The sequence below is a fragment of the Rhinoraja longicauda genome, chromosome 15 (genome assembly GCF_053455715.1).
Source record: "Rhinoraja longicauda isolate Sanriku21f chromosome 15, sRhiLon1.1, whole genome shotgun sequence".
In the NCBI taxonomy this organism is placed as follows: domain Eukaryota; kingdom Metazoa; phylum Chordata; class Chondrichthyes; order Rajiformes; family Arhynchobatidae; genus Rhinoraja; species Rhinoraja longicauda.
Genome location: NC_135967.1, coordinates 1,665,404 through 1,683,185, shown reverse-complemented (window position 1 = coordinate 1,683,185; position 17,782 = coordinate 1,665,404). Strand labels below are relative to the sequence as shown.

The 17,782-nt window shown below is 47.3% G+C and overlaps 1 protein-coding gene across 3 annotated transcripts in view; it reads right to left on the bottom strand.

Annotated features, from left to right (window-relative positions):
• Nucleotides 1-17,782, bottom strand: part of col4a5 (collagen, type IV, alpha 5 (Alport syndrome)) — a 272,955-nt gene that overhangs the window by 254,721 nt on the left and 452 nt on the right. For all 3 annotated transcript variants that reach the window (XM_078412094.1, XM_078412097.1, XM_078412096.1), the window contains exon 2: nt 17,354-17,506. In XM_078412094.1, coding sequence (XP_078268220.1) covers nt 17,354-17,449 — 96 coding nt within the window. In that variant the 5' untranslated portion in view covers nt 17,450-17,506. The remainder of the gene's footprint in view (nt 1-17,353; nt 17,507-17,782) is intronic.

Sequence of the window (17,782 nt, the reverse complement as noted above, 5' to 3'; positions counted from 1 at the left end):
CATGCTCACAGATTTACATATCAAATCCAAACAAAACGCACGTGGCTATTCAGTTTATGTACAATCTCTGATTAAACACCCACCCGTCTGTCTGGTCATTACCCGATCACTGTTTGCGAGCGTTTACTGTGAACAAATTGTTTGCTGAGTTTCTTGTAACCATAATTGCGCATCAGACCAGAAGACACAGAAGCCGATTAGGCCGTTAGGCTCATCGAGGCTGCTCTGCCATTCGATCATGGCTGACCCATTCCTACAGCCGCATTCTCCTGCCTTCTCCCCGCAGCTTTAGACACCTTGACTAATCAAGAAATTATCAATCTTTGCTTTAAAAATACCCATTGCCGGCCTCCACAGCCATCTGCGACAATGAATTCCACAGATTCACCACCCTCCAACTGAAGAAACCCCTTCCTATTCTCAGCTTCAATGGACACTGGGATGTCACCCAGCCAAGGATGCATGTGTGCAAACACATATACCTGTGTACTTTTGAACTAGCATATGCTCTGCGCCGCATTTAACAAATAATCTCATATGGCATCAAGTATAAAATAATTTTGTTCTCAAACAACTTTGGCACGTTCCTTGCACAATACTTTGTATGCACAGGAGAGATTCTACAGAGCAGGAATACTAAATAAGTAATGCACTTTCAAATCAGGATTGAAGCACTGCAAAGCAAAAGAAGATTTTAATCTCTGGACCCACAGACACATTTTACAACCTCAATTTCAATGCATAAACATGACCAGATGATAATGAACTTTCAGTGCCTACTATACAAATTCCTCAGATCATCTGATCGGACAGAAAGCAGGCATTTTTGTCACTCTTTGTCCCATAAAGTAAGATATGAACTTGTTTGCAACAATTTAGAATATGATTTTCTGACTCCAGACACCATGACATAGTGGTATGGTAGACTGTGAAGAAAGTTATCTGGAGTTGCAATTGGATCGTGATCAGCTGGAGAGATTGGCCATAGAATGGCAAATGGAGCTTAATTCAGATAAAGCGCGAGGTATTGTTCATAAATGATAGGAGCAGAATCAGGCCATTTGGCCCCTCATGTCTACACCGCCATTCAACCGTGGCTGTCCTATCTCTCCCTCACCAACCCCATTCACTTGCCTTCTCCCCATAACTCCCGACACCCATACTAATCAAAAATCTATCTATCTCTGCCTTAAATATTGGGACATCAAACCAATGTCGGTATTTCACAGTGAACGGCCTTGCCCTTGGGATTGTTCTAGAATCAGCGGAGCCAGGAGTACAAGTACATACTTCTCCAAACGTGGCATCGCAGGTGGACAAGGTGGTGAAGAAAACCTCTGACAAGCTGGCATTCATCAGTAACGACACCAAGTGCAGACGCTGGGATGTTATTTTGCAGTTTTAGAAGACTTTTGCAACTTGTATCTATCATTACTACGTACTGTTTACTCTATGATCTTCATGCAAACAAAGAATTTCAATGCACCTTGGTGATTATGACAATAAACTAATCCAAATTCAAATTTCAGTGATCAAAAAGACAGGCTTTACAATGTGTCTTTAACGAGAGAGATTTCAAAAAGGGTTTTCTGACCTTCGGAATGAGACAAACTCAAGGCATTTCACCCAATGCTGAGGGGTTAAAAATCAGACATGCAATTGCCTGAACAAGGAATTGCACGAGCAGCTTTGTTCATTTGATTTCTTTCTACAAAGAAACTAAAGCGAGCAGTTTTTCCCTGATCGGTACTTCAGTTGAGAAGTTGTGGTTAGTTGGATTTTTCCGACGAGCTTGCTTCATGTTCACCGTGCAGGTCTGCACAAGTGCAGCGTTCACATCTGCTTGCACACGCAACCCCCACTGCCACCTTGAGGGCAAGCACTGACGTGCAGCGAATCTTTGGAGTTGCCGAGTTCCCTTCAGTCACTGCAGTAGGTTATACGGCTTCTGGGTGACCACCACCATTTGTTTTAAACTAAGATCACCCAATTTTTTGCACTTGAATTAAATTAAAATATCTACTGAGTGGTAGATGAAGGCTGGCAATGTTGGAAAGATAGGCTTTAGTGGAGTACTAGATGGGCGGGTGCCTCTCCTGTGGGTGCTGCAACCCCCGTTGGGTGCAGGCCTCTCCTGTGGGCCCGGCAACCCTACCCCAACTGATGATCCATGGACCCGTTGCCAGGCGGGGAGTGTCCCCCCGGGGCCGTGGGCGGGCAAGGGGGGGCAGGGAAGGGGAGAGGGAGCCACTCACCTCGGCCCTGTGTGGCCAGCGCTGCGGGGCAGAGGGAGCCGTGGACCCAAAACCTCTCCTGCAGCTCGGCGGCGACGGCCATCTTGTTGGACCCTCTGCCCACCGCACTGCACCATGGGAGGAAGGTCAGACGCAGGGCATGCCGGGACGGGCATCAGTCCTCCCGGCGGGGGAGGGGGGAAGCGCATTTATTAAAGTTTATTAAGTTCATTATTTTTTTAAAGTAACAAAACTTGATTTATTGAGACCGTGGGGGAATGGTGAGTAGGGTGGTCCTAAAATTGTTGCTCTAACATGTACGCGGATAAATCCCGAAGACTGTATTTCGGGAACAAGAGACAAATATATATATATAAACAAACAAGATGAGAGTTTTAGTAATTTTATATATAATATATATATATATAATATATATATATATATATATATATATATATATATATATATATATATATATACTAGACCAAGTGGGCCCGTTGGGCCCGTCCTCGTTAGGGTTTCCATTGTAACCGGGAGGGGAGTGGGGGGGGAGGGAAGGGGGAGGGAGGGGAGGAGGGAGGTGTGAGGGGGGAGGGGAGGGGGGGGAGGGGGAGGGGAGGGGGAGGGGGGGGGGAGGGAGGGGAGGGGGGAGGAGGGGGAGGGAGAGGGGAGGGAGGGGGGTAGGGGGGAGGGGGGAGGGGTGAGGGGAGGGGGATGGGAAGGGGGGGAGGGAGAGGGGAGGGAGGGGGAAGGGGGGGAGGGTGAGGGAGGGAGGGGGGGAAGGGGGGAGGGCGGGGGACCTCCCCTTTTCCCAGTACCCCTCTTTCCCCGTTGGGCCCGTCCTCGTAGGGTTTCCATTGTAACCGGAGGAGGGGAGGGAGGGAAGGGGGAGGAGGGAGAGGGAGGTGTGGAGGGAGGGAGGATGGAGGTGTGGAGGGAGGAGGAGGGGGGGAGGGAGAGGGGAGGGAGGGGGTAGGGTGGGGAGGGGGAGGGAGGGGGAGGGGAGGGGGGAGGGGAGGGAGGAAGGGGGAGGAGGGGGGACCTCCCCTTTCCCAGTCCCCCTCTTTTCCCGTTGGGCCCGTCCTCGTAGGGTTTCCATTGTAACCGGGAGGGGAGTGGGGGGGGGAGGGAAGGGGGAGGGAGGTGTGGAGGGGGGAGGGGAGGGGGAGGGAGGGGGGAGGGGAGGGGGGGATGGGAGGGGGAAAGGGGGAGGAGGGAGGGGGGTAGGGGGGAGGGGGAGGGAGGGAGGGGGAAGGGGGGGAGGGAGGGGGGGTAGGGAGGGTGACCTCCCCTTTTCCCAGTACCCCTCTTTCCCCGTTGGGCCCGTCCTCGTAGGGTTTCCATTGTAACCGGGAGGGGGAGTGGGGGGAGGGAAGGGGAGGGAGGGAAGAGGGGAGGGGGAGGGAGGGGGGAGGGGGGAAGGGGGGGAAAAGGGGAGGGAGGGGGGGTGGGGGAGGGAGTGGGGAAGGGGGGAGTGAGGGGGACCTCCCCTTTTCCCAGTACCCCTCTTTCCCGTTGGGCCCATCCTCGTAGGGTTTCCATTGTAACCGGGAGGAGGGGAGGGGAGGAGGGAGGTGTGGAGGGAGGAGGGGGAGGGGGGTAGGGGAGGGGGGGGGAGGGGCGGGGGGAGGGAGAGGGGAGGGAGAGGGGAGGGGAGGGTGGTAGGGGGGGAGGGGGAGGGAGGGGGGAGGGAGGGGGGAAGGGGGGAGGCAGGGGGACCTCCCCTTTTCCCAGTACCCCTCTTTCCCCGTTGGGCCCCGTCCTCGTAGGGTTTCCATTGTAACCGGGAGGGGGGGAGGGAGGGTGGAAGGGAGGGGGGAGGGGGGGAGAGGGATGGAAGGGTGGAGGGAGGTGGGGGATGGAGTGGGGGAGGGAGGGAAGGAGGGAGGGGGGGGTTAGGGGGGGGAGGGTGTGAAGGAGGTGGGGAGGGAGGGGGGAGGGAGTTGGGGAGAGAGGGGGAGGAGGGGGTGAGGGAGTGGGGATGGAGGTGGGAAGGAGGGGGGGAGGAAGGGGTTGAGGGGGGAAGGGGGACCTCCCCTTTTCCCAGTACCCCCTCTTTCCCCCACCACCAAGCCCCCTCCGCAACGACCCCTGTTGTCCCCCTCTCCAGTCCCCATTCTCAGACCCTCCCCATTCTCTCTCCCCCAGACACACTCTCAGTGTCTTTTCGCAACATTTCCGGTCACTAAGCTTCCAGTCTTAAGCTCAGGGGTGACCGCGCTTTTGCGGTGGCAGCTCCTAGACTGTGGAACAGCATCCCTCTCCCCATCATAACTGCCCCCTCCATCGACTCCTTTAAGTCCAGGCTCAAAACCTATTTCTACTCCCTAGCGTTTGAGGCTCATTGAGGAGGCGCTGTGAACTGTTTGTGTGTACTGTATGTTTCATTTTTTTCCTTAGTACCTAATCAGATGTACAGCACTTTGGTCAACGTGGGTTGTTTTATAATGTGCTATACAAATAAAATTGACTTGACTTGACAGCTTTTCGCAACAATGTAGCACAGGGGCATTGTGACGTCACACGCTGAATACCACGGGGGGGGGGAAGGGGGGGTCTGCTCGAGTTCATCTCACAGGGGCATTGTGACATCACAATGAAGAATAAATCCGCAGCGCAGCGCCCCCCTTCTGTCAAAACTTCGATAAATCAGGGGGGGCAGCACTTTTAAACCTCTGTAACTTAAAAAATATGCGTCCGAATTAAATAAAAATATCATTTTCCAGCAGCGAACCGCATGCTGATTAAGGCGGTACAAAAATCGTGGCGCTACGGTTCACCGTTTTGCCGGAATTGCCGTATTCAGCCGACATCAGTGGAATATATATATATATATTCAAGATCTGAGTTTTAATAGTATATAGATATAATAGATGGGACAGGTGCAGGCAAATAGAACTAGCTCAGTTAGGTAACTTGGTCAGAGTGGATGGGTTAGGCGGAAGGGCCTGTTTCCATGTTGTATGACTCCAATTCAGTGGCGTTACTGTGGAGGAACAACACTGCTGTGCGTGCTGTCTTTCAGTGTAGATGTTGAACCAAGGGCTGCACTCTCTCTGGGCAAGATGAACAGGTTCCCATGCTGCTATTTTGAAATGGATGGAGGAGTTTCCCTGTCCACCTGTTTGCTCAATTGGTACTTAAGAAAAGCAGATAATATAAATGGGAGCTTGCTATGGGCAGATTGGTTACTGTGCATCCCATAATTACAACTGTAATTAGACATCAAAATCACGGTATAACAATACAATTGGGTGGAAATCCTCAGGTAGTGAAGTTGCAATAGAAGTCCAGATCTTTTAGTTTATTAGTTTAGAAATGCAGCATGGAAATAGGTCCTTCAGCCCACCAACTCCACGCCAACCTTCAATCACACATTCACACGAATTCTATGTTATTCAATGTTTTTTAATCCACTCCCTACGCCAGCATTTCTCAATCTTCTTATCTTTGCGGAACCCTTGAAATAATTTTCATGTCTCATAGAACCCCCACATAAAAATTATTATATATCTTTATTAATCTCTTTCTTTCTCTTCCATAAACTTAAAGTGCATAAGGCAAACATAATATATTTTTCTGATAACCGGTTTAAGCAAAAAATGACATGGTTTTCTCAGGTTTATTGACAATGCAAAACAGAAAAATGACTCCAAAATGCATTGACGTATGATTAGCCTATTTATCACAATTTCTCTCAGAACCCCGAGTGACCTCTTGCGGAACCCTAGCGTTCCTGGGAACCCCGGTTGAGAAACGCTGCCTACACACATGGAGCAATTAACAGAGGCTACAAAAGTCTTTGGGATGTGGAAGGAAAATGGAGCACCCAGAGGAAACTCCACGTGGTCACAGGAAGAACATGCAAACTCCACACAGACAGCACCCAAGGTTAGGATTAAACCCGGGTCTCTAGCACTGAGAGGCAGCAGCTCTACATTATGTGTCATTGTGCCACACTGTTTCATTTTCATTCTCGCACACCTAGTCCAACATTTTGCATTTCTGGACATCGGCTAAGTTTAAATTTGACGTTTGAGATTCCCATGTTTTGTCATCTCCTGGTGCTGCAAATCTCAGACGTGAATGACAGGCAAAAGGAGCTGCAGATATGAATAGAACGCTTGGGGTTTTTTTAGTTTAGAGATACAGCGCGGAAACAGGCTCTTCGGCCCATCGAGTCCGCACCGACCAGCGATCCCTGCACGTTGACACTACCCTACACACACTAGGGACAGTTTTACATTCATACCAAGTCAGTTAACCTACAAACCTGCAGGCCTTTGGAGAGTGGGAGGAAACCGAAGATCTCGGTGAAAACCCACGCAGGTCACGGGGAGAACATACTAACTCCGTACAGACGGCATCTGTAGTCAGGATCGAAGCCGGGTCTCTGGTGCTGTAAGGCAGTAGCTCTACCGCTACGCCACTGTGTAGCCCAATGCATTCAAGGAAGACAATGAAGGGTGGGCAAAACTCTTCAAACATAGCAGAGAAACATTCAACAGCAGTGATAAAGAGAGGAAAACTATTTTAAACCGAAGCCAAGCAGGACTCTGATAAAATACTGGTCAATGCTATACTAATATGGGATTACAAGCAGTCAATGATCCACCCTTGTTTAAGATGGGAAATAATGTCATCAACATCTGCTAAAAGCTTGTAAGCAGAAAGGTAGGATTATAAAGGAAAAGTAGACCAAGTGGACCCGTTGGGCCCAAACCTCTCCTGCATTGGTGCACCACCCTCCCCTCCCACCTCCCCCTCCCCACACCCCTCCCTCTATCCCCCTTCAACCCCCCTCCCTCTCCCCTTCCCCTCCTCCTTCCCCTCTCCCCCCACTCCATCTCCCTCAACCCCCCTTATCCTCCCTCCCCCTCCCTTCCCTAGGAGATAGATTTAAACTTTAAAATGTGAATAACTTTTAAAATATAACACCAATTTCAATGAAACCTCTTCCATTAGCACCAAAGGGACGACGGTGAGTAAGGTGGGCCTAAAACTGTACCGTTTTGCCTGTAGTTCAGGAACAAACAAACAAACGAGAGTTTTAGTATATAGATTTTGGAAAAGGTTTTGTGAGTAGATTTTTCATAAAGAGCAGTTGCAACAAACCAGAAACACAATGTGTATTTTTGTCCTTTTCAACGTGTGCCTTGCTAAGCTGGCATTTTAAGATTCCTCATGCATGTGATTATCAGTAACTTCACTGAAAAGTTACGGTGTGGAAGGAGGTTATTTGGCGCATTGATTTTGTGCCTGCTCGAGTAATCTTAATAGTCTCACTCCCCTGCCCTCTCATACATTCCTTTAAATGTTTTCAAGTACGTATCTACTTCCTTTAGAATGCAACAATTGAATCTGGCTCCAGCACTCCCCCATGCATTCCACATGCTACCTACTTGCTATCTGCCAATGGGAAGTTTGGCTTTATTGACTTCCACAAAACCTCCAGGATTTTAAATGCCTGTCTGTGATCCCCTCCCAACTTTCTCTCATCCAAGGTGAACACTCCAGTTTCCCCAGCATGCCCATAAGACGGAGGTTCCTTGTCTCTGAAATTGTTTCAGTAAATCTCCTTTGCAATCTTTCTAAGCCTTTCAATGTACAGTAACTAGACCTGGACCCAATAAGCAGAGGCTGAAGAGAGTTTTACAATCTTCACCAAAAGCCAGCACATTGAAAACACAGGTTTCTTTTGTACCAAAAGCCTCTATTTCTAAAGCTCATGATCACACTTGCTTTTTTAAACTTGTCTCAATCACCTCTGTTCCCTTCAATAATATATCCACATCTATTGCCAATCCCTCTGCACCCTTTGAGAATTGTGCCATCTAATTCCACTGGCCTCTCTATGCATACCCATTCCACTAAGCTAATGATGTACACACCTATCCTCCTCACAGCTAGTATGTTTCCAAGATTTGTGTGACCTGCAAGTTTGGAAATTACTAAAGGTTATTCCAGTATCATGTACACTGTAAATGGCTCGATGAGGGGCAGCACGGTGGCGCAGCGGTATAGTTGCCGCTTTACAGCGAATGTAGCGCCGGAGACCCGGGTTCAATCCCGACTACGGGTGCTGTCTGTACATAGTTTGTACGTTCACCCCGTGACCTGCGTGGGTTTTCTCCAAGATCTTCTGTTTCCTCCCGCACTCCAAAGATGTACAGGTTTGTAGGTTAATTGGCTGGGTAAATGTAAAAATTGTCCCTAGTGGGTAGTGGATAGTGTTAATGTGCGGGCATCGTTGATCGGTGCGGACCCGGTGGGCCGAAGGGCCTGTTTCCGCGCTGTGTCTCTAAACTAAAACGAAACTAATCATGTATTGTCTTTCCGCTGACTGGATTGCATGCGACTACATTTTTTCAGTGTAAACTAAACTGAACTGCTAAAAAATAAGAGCATTCTACTCCAAGACCAAGAATTGTGTTCTTCATATGAATACAAGTTTTAATTGATGTAAGCTGATGTTTTAAATAAATTTACTATGTATTTAAATAATGACATTTTCGAACAGTTCTAAAGATAATCAAATAGCACAAATAGAAAAAGGTGACAGTGGGGCAGTGAACATGGGACAGGATCTGTGTCCAGGGGTCTTCATGAATCACTCTATGTTGGCAGATAATTATGGCAGCAAAGCGGCTTGAGATTTATAAGATGACAAGAAGTTAGGGCACCTTTTGGGGAGTCAAATGTACAGCCTGCACCATGCCACGTACAATCATATCACAGGGACCTTTCTCAAATGCCTTCCACAAGTCCACATCAACTACACTCCCCTCATCAGTTCTTTCTGCTACTTAATCAAAACCTTCCACAAAGTTGGTTAAAAAACTGACTGTCATTATCATATCCATGCCAGTTTTCCTTAATCCTTCTTGAATAGTGCGGGTATCAGGGGTTATGGGGAGAAGGGCGGGAGAGTAGGGTTGAGAGGGAGAAATAGATCAGCCCTAATTGAATAATGGAGTAGACTCGATGTGCCGAATAGACTAGTTCTGCTCCCACAACTTATGAACTAGTGAACTATTTAATCCCCATTTGTTCAACTGCCAGTTCTATCCCTGGATTTAATTTATCAATGTTTCTCAGCGCCAAGTTTACAAAGCCGGTCCTGTCGTGGTTAGTTTTACCTTGCACCCTATCTAGAGTGTGTCATTTGCAAATGTTCAATCTTCAAGTACCAAGCCCACTAAATACAGAAATGTGGACGATTAGTGTCAATACTAAGGGCGGCACGGTAGCGCAGCGGTAGAGTTGCTGCTTTACAGCGAATGCAGCGCCGGAGACTCAGGTTCGATCCTGACTACGGGTGCTGCACTGTAAGGAGTTTGTACGTTCTCCCCGTGACCTGCGTGGGTTTTCTCCGAGATCTTCGGTTTCCTCCCACACTCCAAAGACGTACAGGTATGTAGGTTAATTGGCTGGGTAAATGTAAAAATTGTCCCTAGTGGGTGTAGGATAGTGTTAATGTGCGGGGATCGCTGGGCGGCACGGACTTGGAGGGCCGAAAAGGCCTGTTTCCGGCTGTATATATATGATATGATATGATACTTCAACATGACAGGTTGAGCAGTGCACATTTATTCCATTCCCACCAGCAGCTTCAGAGAGAGGCCAACAATCTTTGGTGCTCCTTCAAAGATAATGCAAGGGTATATCGTGCAACATTGGGAATGAGAGGGCCATTACCATGTCTGCACACTCAACCTGACGTCTTGCAAACTCTCTGGAGTTTCCTTCACTAACCACAGGATCATTCCAAAAGAAACACGCAGAGCTGTATGCAGCAAAGGCTGGCCCAGACATCAGCTCCAACTCACCATGGCTTAGGACCACTCACAATGTGGGAGTCCATGAGGATGGGAGGGTAGTGAATGCTTAGAGGTAATGTTTCCCCTGTCAATCCCTCATCTCCTGAGTCTTTGCTTTGGGGGACATGGGGCAGGTTTTTCCAATTGCAATAAACGCAAATCGACTTGACATGACTGTCTTCCTAGCAGTTCAGTTCATTTTAGTTTATTGAGGTACACTGAGGTACAGTGAGAAGCTTTTGTTGCGTGCTATCCAGTCAGCGGAAAGACAATACATGATTACAATTGATCTATTTACAATGTATAGATTCCTTGTGCAAAATATTAATTACACAATGCATTTTTGTCAAATTTAACAAGATAATTGGGGAGCCTGGCATAGATATTCATGCTCAATTCAGCACAAGGCATGTTCAACACACTGACAAAAGGGCTTGACTCCAATTTTGAAGTCAACATCAAGTGCCTCGCAAGCTGATAATATCCAGATCCCTCCGATAGCCTCATTCCATCCCCACACCCTTACTGCCTCTGTTTTGTCAGATGAACCAAAGGTAAATACTAGAGACCAAAGCCATTTTAGATCCCATCTCAAATCTTCTGTTCCATAACCTTGAACCCTGTTTATCGTTTTTATCTCCAAGTGAGCCTTTAAGAGTCCATTTTTTCCTCAACTGGAAAAGCCATTTATTTGGGGATGATGGAGTTGTGGTCATTATTAAACAAACAACTGAGTTATGGACCATTGGTCCAGAGATATGACCTCAGATTCCACCAAGGCAACTGTGGAATTTATTTTTGGTATTTGAGGAATAATCAGCATCTTGATCATGTTCTGATTAAAATGTCAATATGGTTCCAATTTGCATAAAATCGCGAGGCTTTCATCTGCTTTAACCAGGCATCTCATTCACAATTTGTTAAAGCTGATAGTCAGAAAGGTCATGTACCAATTGAGAAAGTAATCTGAGATTGAAAGACTTTTTCCACCCAGAGAGTTGTGAATTTGTGGAATTCTCTGCCTCAGAAGACAGTGGAGGACGAATCACTGGATGCATTCAAGATATATAGAGCTCTTAGGGCTAGCAGAATCTAGGGATATGGGGAGAAGGCAGGAACGGGGTACTGATTGTGGACGATCAGTCAAGATCACATTGAATGGTGGTGCTGGCTCAAAGGGCTGAATGTCCTATTGCCTAATTATCTCTGTGTACAAAACCAATAGTTTGTTGTAAAAACCTATTTGATTCACAAACACAAGTCGTGTATGGAGATTTGGTCTCCCTATCCATCTGGACCATATGAATATGTGATTAAGAAACAGCAAGGTGGTTAACTCTTAACTCCCTCTGTGGTTCATGGGACAATTAAGAAAGAATAATAACTGCGAGCATCGCCTTTGTCAACCGCATCAAGGGAATGGATGGAATAAATTCTAACTCTGCGATATGGCCCATTTCCGATTTCGCAGCCTTCCTGTTACTGGCAGAGGGAGGTGGGGAGTGAATCGAACAAGGGATCAATAGAACTCAAGACATATGTGGTCAGTGCAGATAAACAGCAGTGAGGTAAGAGCTGTGTTACAGGTTAGATAAGAGTGCTGCTTCATAAAATAACTTCACTAAACGTTAATCCCTTATCATGTATCTATTCACTGTAAATGGCCCGATTGTAATCATGTATAATTACACGTAATCATGTATGATATTGTAATGTAAGAAAATAACTGCAGATGCTGGTACAAATCAAAGGTATTTATTCACAAAATGCTGGAGTAACTCAGCAGGTCAGGCAGCATCTCAGGAGAAAAGGAATGGGTGACGTTTCGGGTCGAGACTGAAGAAGGGTCTTGACCCGAAACGTCACCCATCCCTTCTCTCATGAGATGCTGCCTGACCTGCTGAGTTACTCCAGCATTTTATGATATTGTAATCATCTCTGCTGGCTGGAGAGCATGCAACAAAAGCTTTTCACTGTACCTCGGTACACGTGATAATAAACAAAACTAAAAATGAAGGTCAAGGATTCAGCGCTGCAGGTCGGATATTCATGACAAGAGTGATATCAGGTAATGTATGGAGTTTCACATAAGTGCATCAATCAACTTTAACGAAGGAGGAACTTTTCTTGCTTAATGCACTGAATGCACATTGTAATGTGGCCACACACTGCACTCTCCTAAACAAATTCGGTTTTATTCGGAAACCTAGATTTTGGAAACATGAAACAGCAAGCCAAAAGAATTCTCACATTCAACAAAAAGGTCTCCACCCGAAACCACACCCATTCCTTCTCTCCAGAGATGCTGCCTGTTCTGCTGAGTTACTCCAGCAGACTATCTTCGGTTTAAACCAGCATCTGCAGTTCCCTCCAACTCAAAATAACTCTTATGTTGTCTTCAAGATAAAAGAATCTGCACTTATATTCCCTCCCCCCCCCCCCCCCCCCCCCCCTCGAGACCAGGACACCCCAAATCTATCTGCAATGGAAGAAGCAGTTTTGCAGAGATGGTCACAATGTAGGGGGGTGTCAGCAATACGCATGCAGATGGCACATGATAAGGAGAAGGTAATATGCCTTTACATTGTTCATTGTGGGATACGCAGGATAATAATAACTCCCCTCTCTACTTGAAAAATGTTTACTTGGAATATTTTACATCTAGCCAGGAGAAAGGAAGGCTTTCGTAACCAGTCCAAGGAGATAGACACAAAATGCTGGAGAAATTCAGCAGGTCAGGTAGCATCTCTGCAGAAAGAAATAGGTGACATTTCGGGTCGAGACCATTCTTCAGGCTATCTTGGGGTTAAACCAGCATCAGTCTGAAGAAGGGTCTTGACCCGAAACGTCACCTATTCCTTTTCTGCTGAGATGCTGCCTGATCTGCTGAGTTACTCCAGCATTTTGTGAATAAATACCTTCAATTTGTACCAGCATCTGCAGTTATTTTCTTATATTATCTGCTGTTCCTACACAGTCCCAAGAGTAGGTTTTGAGTCAGAAGCATTCTAATTCACAGGATTGTCACTAGTAACAGTTTATACCATTCGTAACTCTCAGCTAATAAAGCAGATTGTGCCAGGCTGCTGCAAGACTTCAACAACGTTCAGGCACGGACTGTCTAATATGAAGCAACATTCACACCACGCATCAGCTGGTTAATGACGAGCTTTCCATGTCCCCTAACATTCAATGGCACTAGCATGACTAAATCTTCCTGCATCAACATCATGTGGGTCACCATCAGCTTAAAGCATAATGCGATCTGTTAAATAGACACCAAGACATCATGGAACAAGTCTGATGGATTGACTAGCCTCCCGTATCTTGGAAGCTTTCATACCTGGAAACAAGGCTCAGGTCCAGAGTGCAATGAGTACCATCCTACCCACACACACCACCTCCACCATTGGCATGTCATGGGCACAATGTGCAGCATTTACAAGGTACATTGCAAGGCTTCTTCAGCCCAGCTACAAGGACAAAGGCATCAAGTGCCTGGGAGCAACATGGTTTTCATTTGCCCGTCAGAAAAGGACATCACCCTCAATAGAAAGAATTTGCAATTATTTAATTGCGATGTTCAAATCCTGAAGCTGCCGACTGAAAACCACAAGCAATGCCGCAGTTGGAGACAATGACCCAACATCATCTTCGCAGTGGATGTTCAGGATGAATAGTAAATACTTCTCTTCTCAGCTACCTCCTCTTCCCCTGAATGAAATGAAACAACCCAGGCCACAGATCATAACAGCATTTTATATAGAAGATAGACAGAAAAAGCTGGAGTAACTCAGCGGGTCAGACAGCATCTCTGGAGAGAAGGAATAGGTGACATTTCGGGTCGAGACCCTTCTTCAGACTGAGAAACGTCACCCATTCTTTTACTCCAGAGACCCGCTAAATTACTCCAGCTTTTTGTGTCCATCTTCGGATTAAACCAGCATCAGCATTTATATAGGCCTTGCAATCACTTAACAAGAACTTATTATTTTCTATACATGCATTTAGGGTGAGAGTGGAGTGTCGTAAAGTCATTGAAACATACTGCATGCCAACAGCCATGAGGAAACAACTGTATATCCGACAACAGTGAGACACAAGAGACTGCAGATGCTGGGATCTTGAGATAAAACAAGGCACTGGAGGAGTTGGAAGGGTCCTGACCCAACTGATGACCTTCACACTTCCCACCCCAGATGCTGCCTGACCCATTGAGTTCCTCCAGCACTGTGCTCTGCTCAAGGAAGCAAACCCTTTGGCCCAGGGAGGCTGTAGTGATCACAATGTGCTATACAAATAAAATTGACTTGACTTGACTTGACTTGACCTACCAACCACACTAATCCACATGTCCATCTAGATATTCTCAAAAAGCACAACCGTCTTCTGAAGAAGGGTCCCAACCCGAAACACTACCCCTTCCTTCTCTCCAGAGATGCTGCCTGACCCGCTGAGTTACTCCAGCACTTTGTGTCTATCTTCGGTTTAAACCAGCATCTGCAGTCCCCTCTCAGCCAACCTTCTTCTTTCCCTTCTCTGTTCTACGAGCTAGAGGCTGACTGATTGAACGCGCCTTCAACACAACTGCTACTCTGCAGCAGTCCTTATGGAGACAGGAATTGGGAGAAGTAGAGCACAGGTTCACAAAGTCGGTTATACAGAAAGAAGCACAAGAAAAAGACCAATGAAAGAATGAAAGGCACATTTGTGCAACAACTTTCACAATCCACATTGAATGAAGTACTTCATTCAGCATGGACACGAAAAGCTGGTCAGGCAGCATCTCTGGAGAAAAGGAGTAGGTGACGATTCGGGTTGAGACCCTTCTTCAGAATGAGGGGAAAGGGAAATGAGAGATATAGACGGTGATGTGGAGAGATCTAGATACAGTATGACTGTGGTTATAAACTATGTCAACTTTTATAACCCCAGAGACTAAATTTTTGTCGACAATTATAGTAACTTATTAACTTTATTTATATGCTGTAACTGTAATTCTTTTTGTGCACAATCCGCAGGCATTGCCACTTTCATTTCGCTGCACATCGTGTATGTGTATGTGACAAATAAATTTGACTTGACTTGAAATGAGATGGACAGTACGCACACCCCAAATTCCCATGAAGAATGTAATTGTAAACATATCACTGTGGTGGATGTTGATGTTAACATGTATTTTGTGTGTCTTGTTGCTTTTTATTGGTATGACTGTCTGGCAAAGCAGATACCTCGCATGTTGCAAAACATACTTGGCTAACAAAGTATGATTATGATTATTATTTAGGGATTGAACTGAACATTGGCCAGGAGACGAGGAATAGCTTGCCTGTTGTTCCCCAGGGGGAAGTAATGCCAATGGATATTTTACACCGATGTGCAGTGCATTGGGCAGAGGGCAAAGTTAACACCTCAGATGGTACTGGTGGTAATGCATTGGATGGTCTCCCTGATTTTGGGCTCGGGTCTTTGGAGTGGACTAACCCCAGAGCCGGCAAGACTCAGACTGGCGGTTCGATTCCCCCCCCCCCCCCCCATCCCCTCCCTCCTACACACACTTTCTTTCACTCAACCATCACACAGAGCCAAACATGGCTGGCAACAAAATAACGATACAGCAGCAAGTGAACGCGTCCATGGTCAATCTTTCATTGTTGCTGCACTTTGACAATGTCCATAACATCTCCCTCATCCCCACACCATCTCCGACCTGCACATAAATGCCACAGCAACAGTAGGTAACTCTGACAAGCTTCCCGGAGCAACACCTCCCACACGCTGGATAAGATTGAAGGTAGACACAAAATGCTGGAGTATCTCAGCGAGACAGGCAGCATCTCTGGAGAAAAGGAACGGGTGTCTGAAGAAGGGTCTCGACCAGAAACCTCACCCATTCCTTCTCTCCAGAGATGCTGCCTGACCTGCTGAGATACTCCAGCATTTTGTGTCTATCTTCGGTTTACACCGGCATCTGCAGTTCCTTCTTACACACACTGGATAAGATGGATTTGTTTTCTCTAAAATGTAAGGTTTTGCAAAAGAGAAAGTCTCCCTTTCCCAACCCAACCGTCAGTGCTCAACTGAGACGCTATTGCAGGTGCTGGCAGCTTGCTTGGTATCAGGGACTTGCCCTCCTCCTCCTGCAGAATCTAAAGTGCACAAGTCTCACTCGCTCACTGTTAACCCTCCCGTCAAATGCACCTTTGCAACAAAGCGGCACCGAGGGGAAGGGACCGGGGTAACATGACCCGAACCGTCCCAACAAAAGCCCACCCGCAACCAATGGCAATATTCCGCACACGGCCAGCACACGGCCGTCAGACAGTGGGTCAGTACACAGAGAGTGGTCACTCAGTGGTCAGTACACAGAGAGGGAGGGAGAGAGGGGAGAGAGGGAGGGAGAGAGGGGAGAGAGAAATCCGTTTCTCCCCGGGACTTTTCAATCCATTGGGATTTACGTTTGACAAAAGTCAGACAGACAAAAAGATAAGGATCAAAAAGTGCAGATGAAGGCGAGATGTGTCTGCACTCTCCCCCCCCCCCCCCCCCCAGCCACCCCTCTCCTGCACACACTACACCGGGGAGAAGTTTGTACTCGTCGGTTTGCGAGGGGGAACTGTGCACACACACACACCCACACACACACCCCACACACACACCCCCCACACACACACACCCCACACACACACACCCCACACACACACACACACCCCACACACACACACACACCCCACACACACACCCCACACACACACACACACCCCACACACACACCCCACACACACCCCCCCCCACACACACCCCACACACACACACTCCCCCCACACACACACCCCACATACACACCCCCCCCCCCACACACACACCCCCCCCACACACACACACACCCCCCACACACACTTGCGCCTTTACAAGAGAAACGAAGTGTAAATGGAATGCCAATTCCTCACCTATTGCTGTGTCGACTGCTGTTCCAGCCGGCTCCCATCCACCATTACAAGCGGCCAAGATAGCAACACTAACGCCGGCGTTGTGAGTGAGATCCCTCCCTCTCTCCCTCCCTCCCTCCTTCCCAAAACCCGCACCACTCCACTAACTTCTCGCAACTTGAACACAATTCTTTAGTGTTGTTTATAACATGCGGTTAAAAAATAATAACGATCACAATGCTCCAAGTGAATATATATATATATATATACATCGCTCTTCTCGTTTGCTTCCTGCGGGCTACTTAATATCTTAGGTGTGATCTTGAATACTTTTATATTTTTTCCAAAAGAGATGTAAAAGTGTACTCACCGCCGTTTCCGAGTCTTGCACCCAAGTTGTTAGCAACGATAGCAATAAGCCCAGGGCAGCGAGCTGCTCAAAGGCAAGAGATTTCACAAACCACATTTTCAGCTCTCGGGAAGAGACTGATTAACTGACTAACTTTGCACATCCACACATGTTCTGTTTGGAAAACAGGGGGGGGGGGGGGGAGAAAAAATAAAAAGGATAACAATGTTTGGAGCAAGAGAGCGAAAGAGAATCAAGCGACTCTGCTCAATTGTAGCTCAGCGCTACATACATGTACTTCCTCTCATTCAACCCCCCCTCTCTCTCTCTCCCTCTCCCTCTCTCTCTCTCTCTCTCTCTGTAGTTAGCAGCCGGGCTGGGTCTCCGGGACCCGTCAGGAATCACTTCCCACACCGACGCAAAAAAAGGGATTCAGTCTGATGCGTCCGA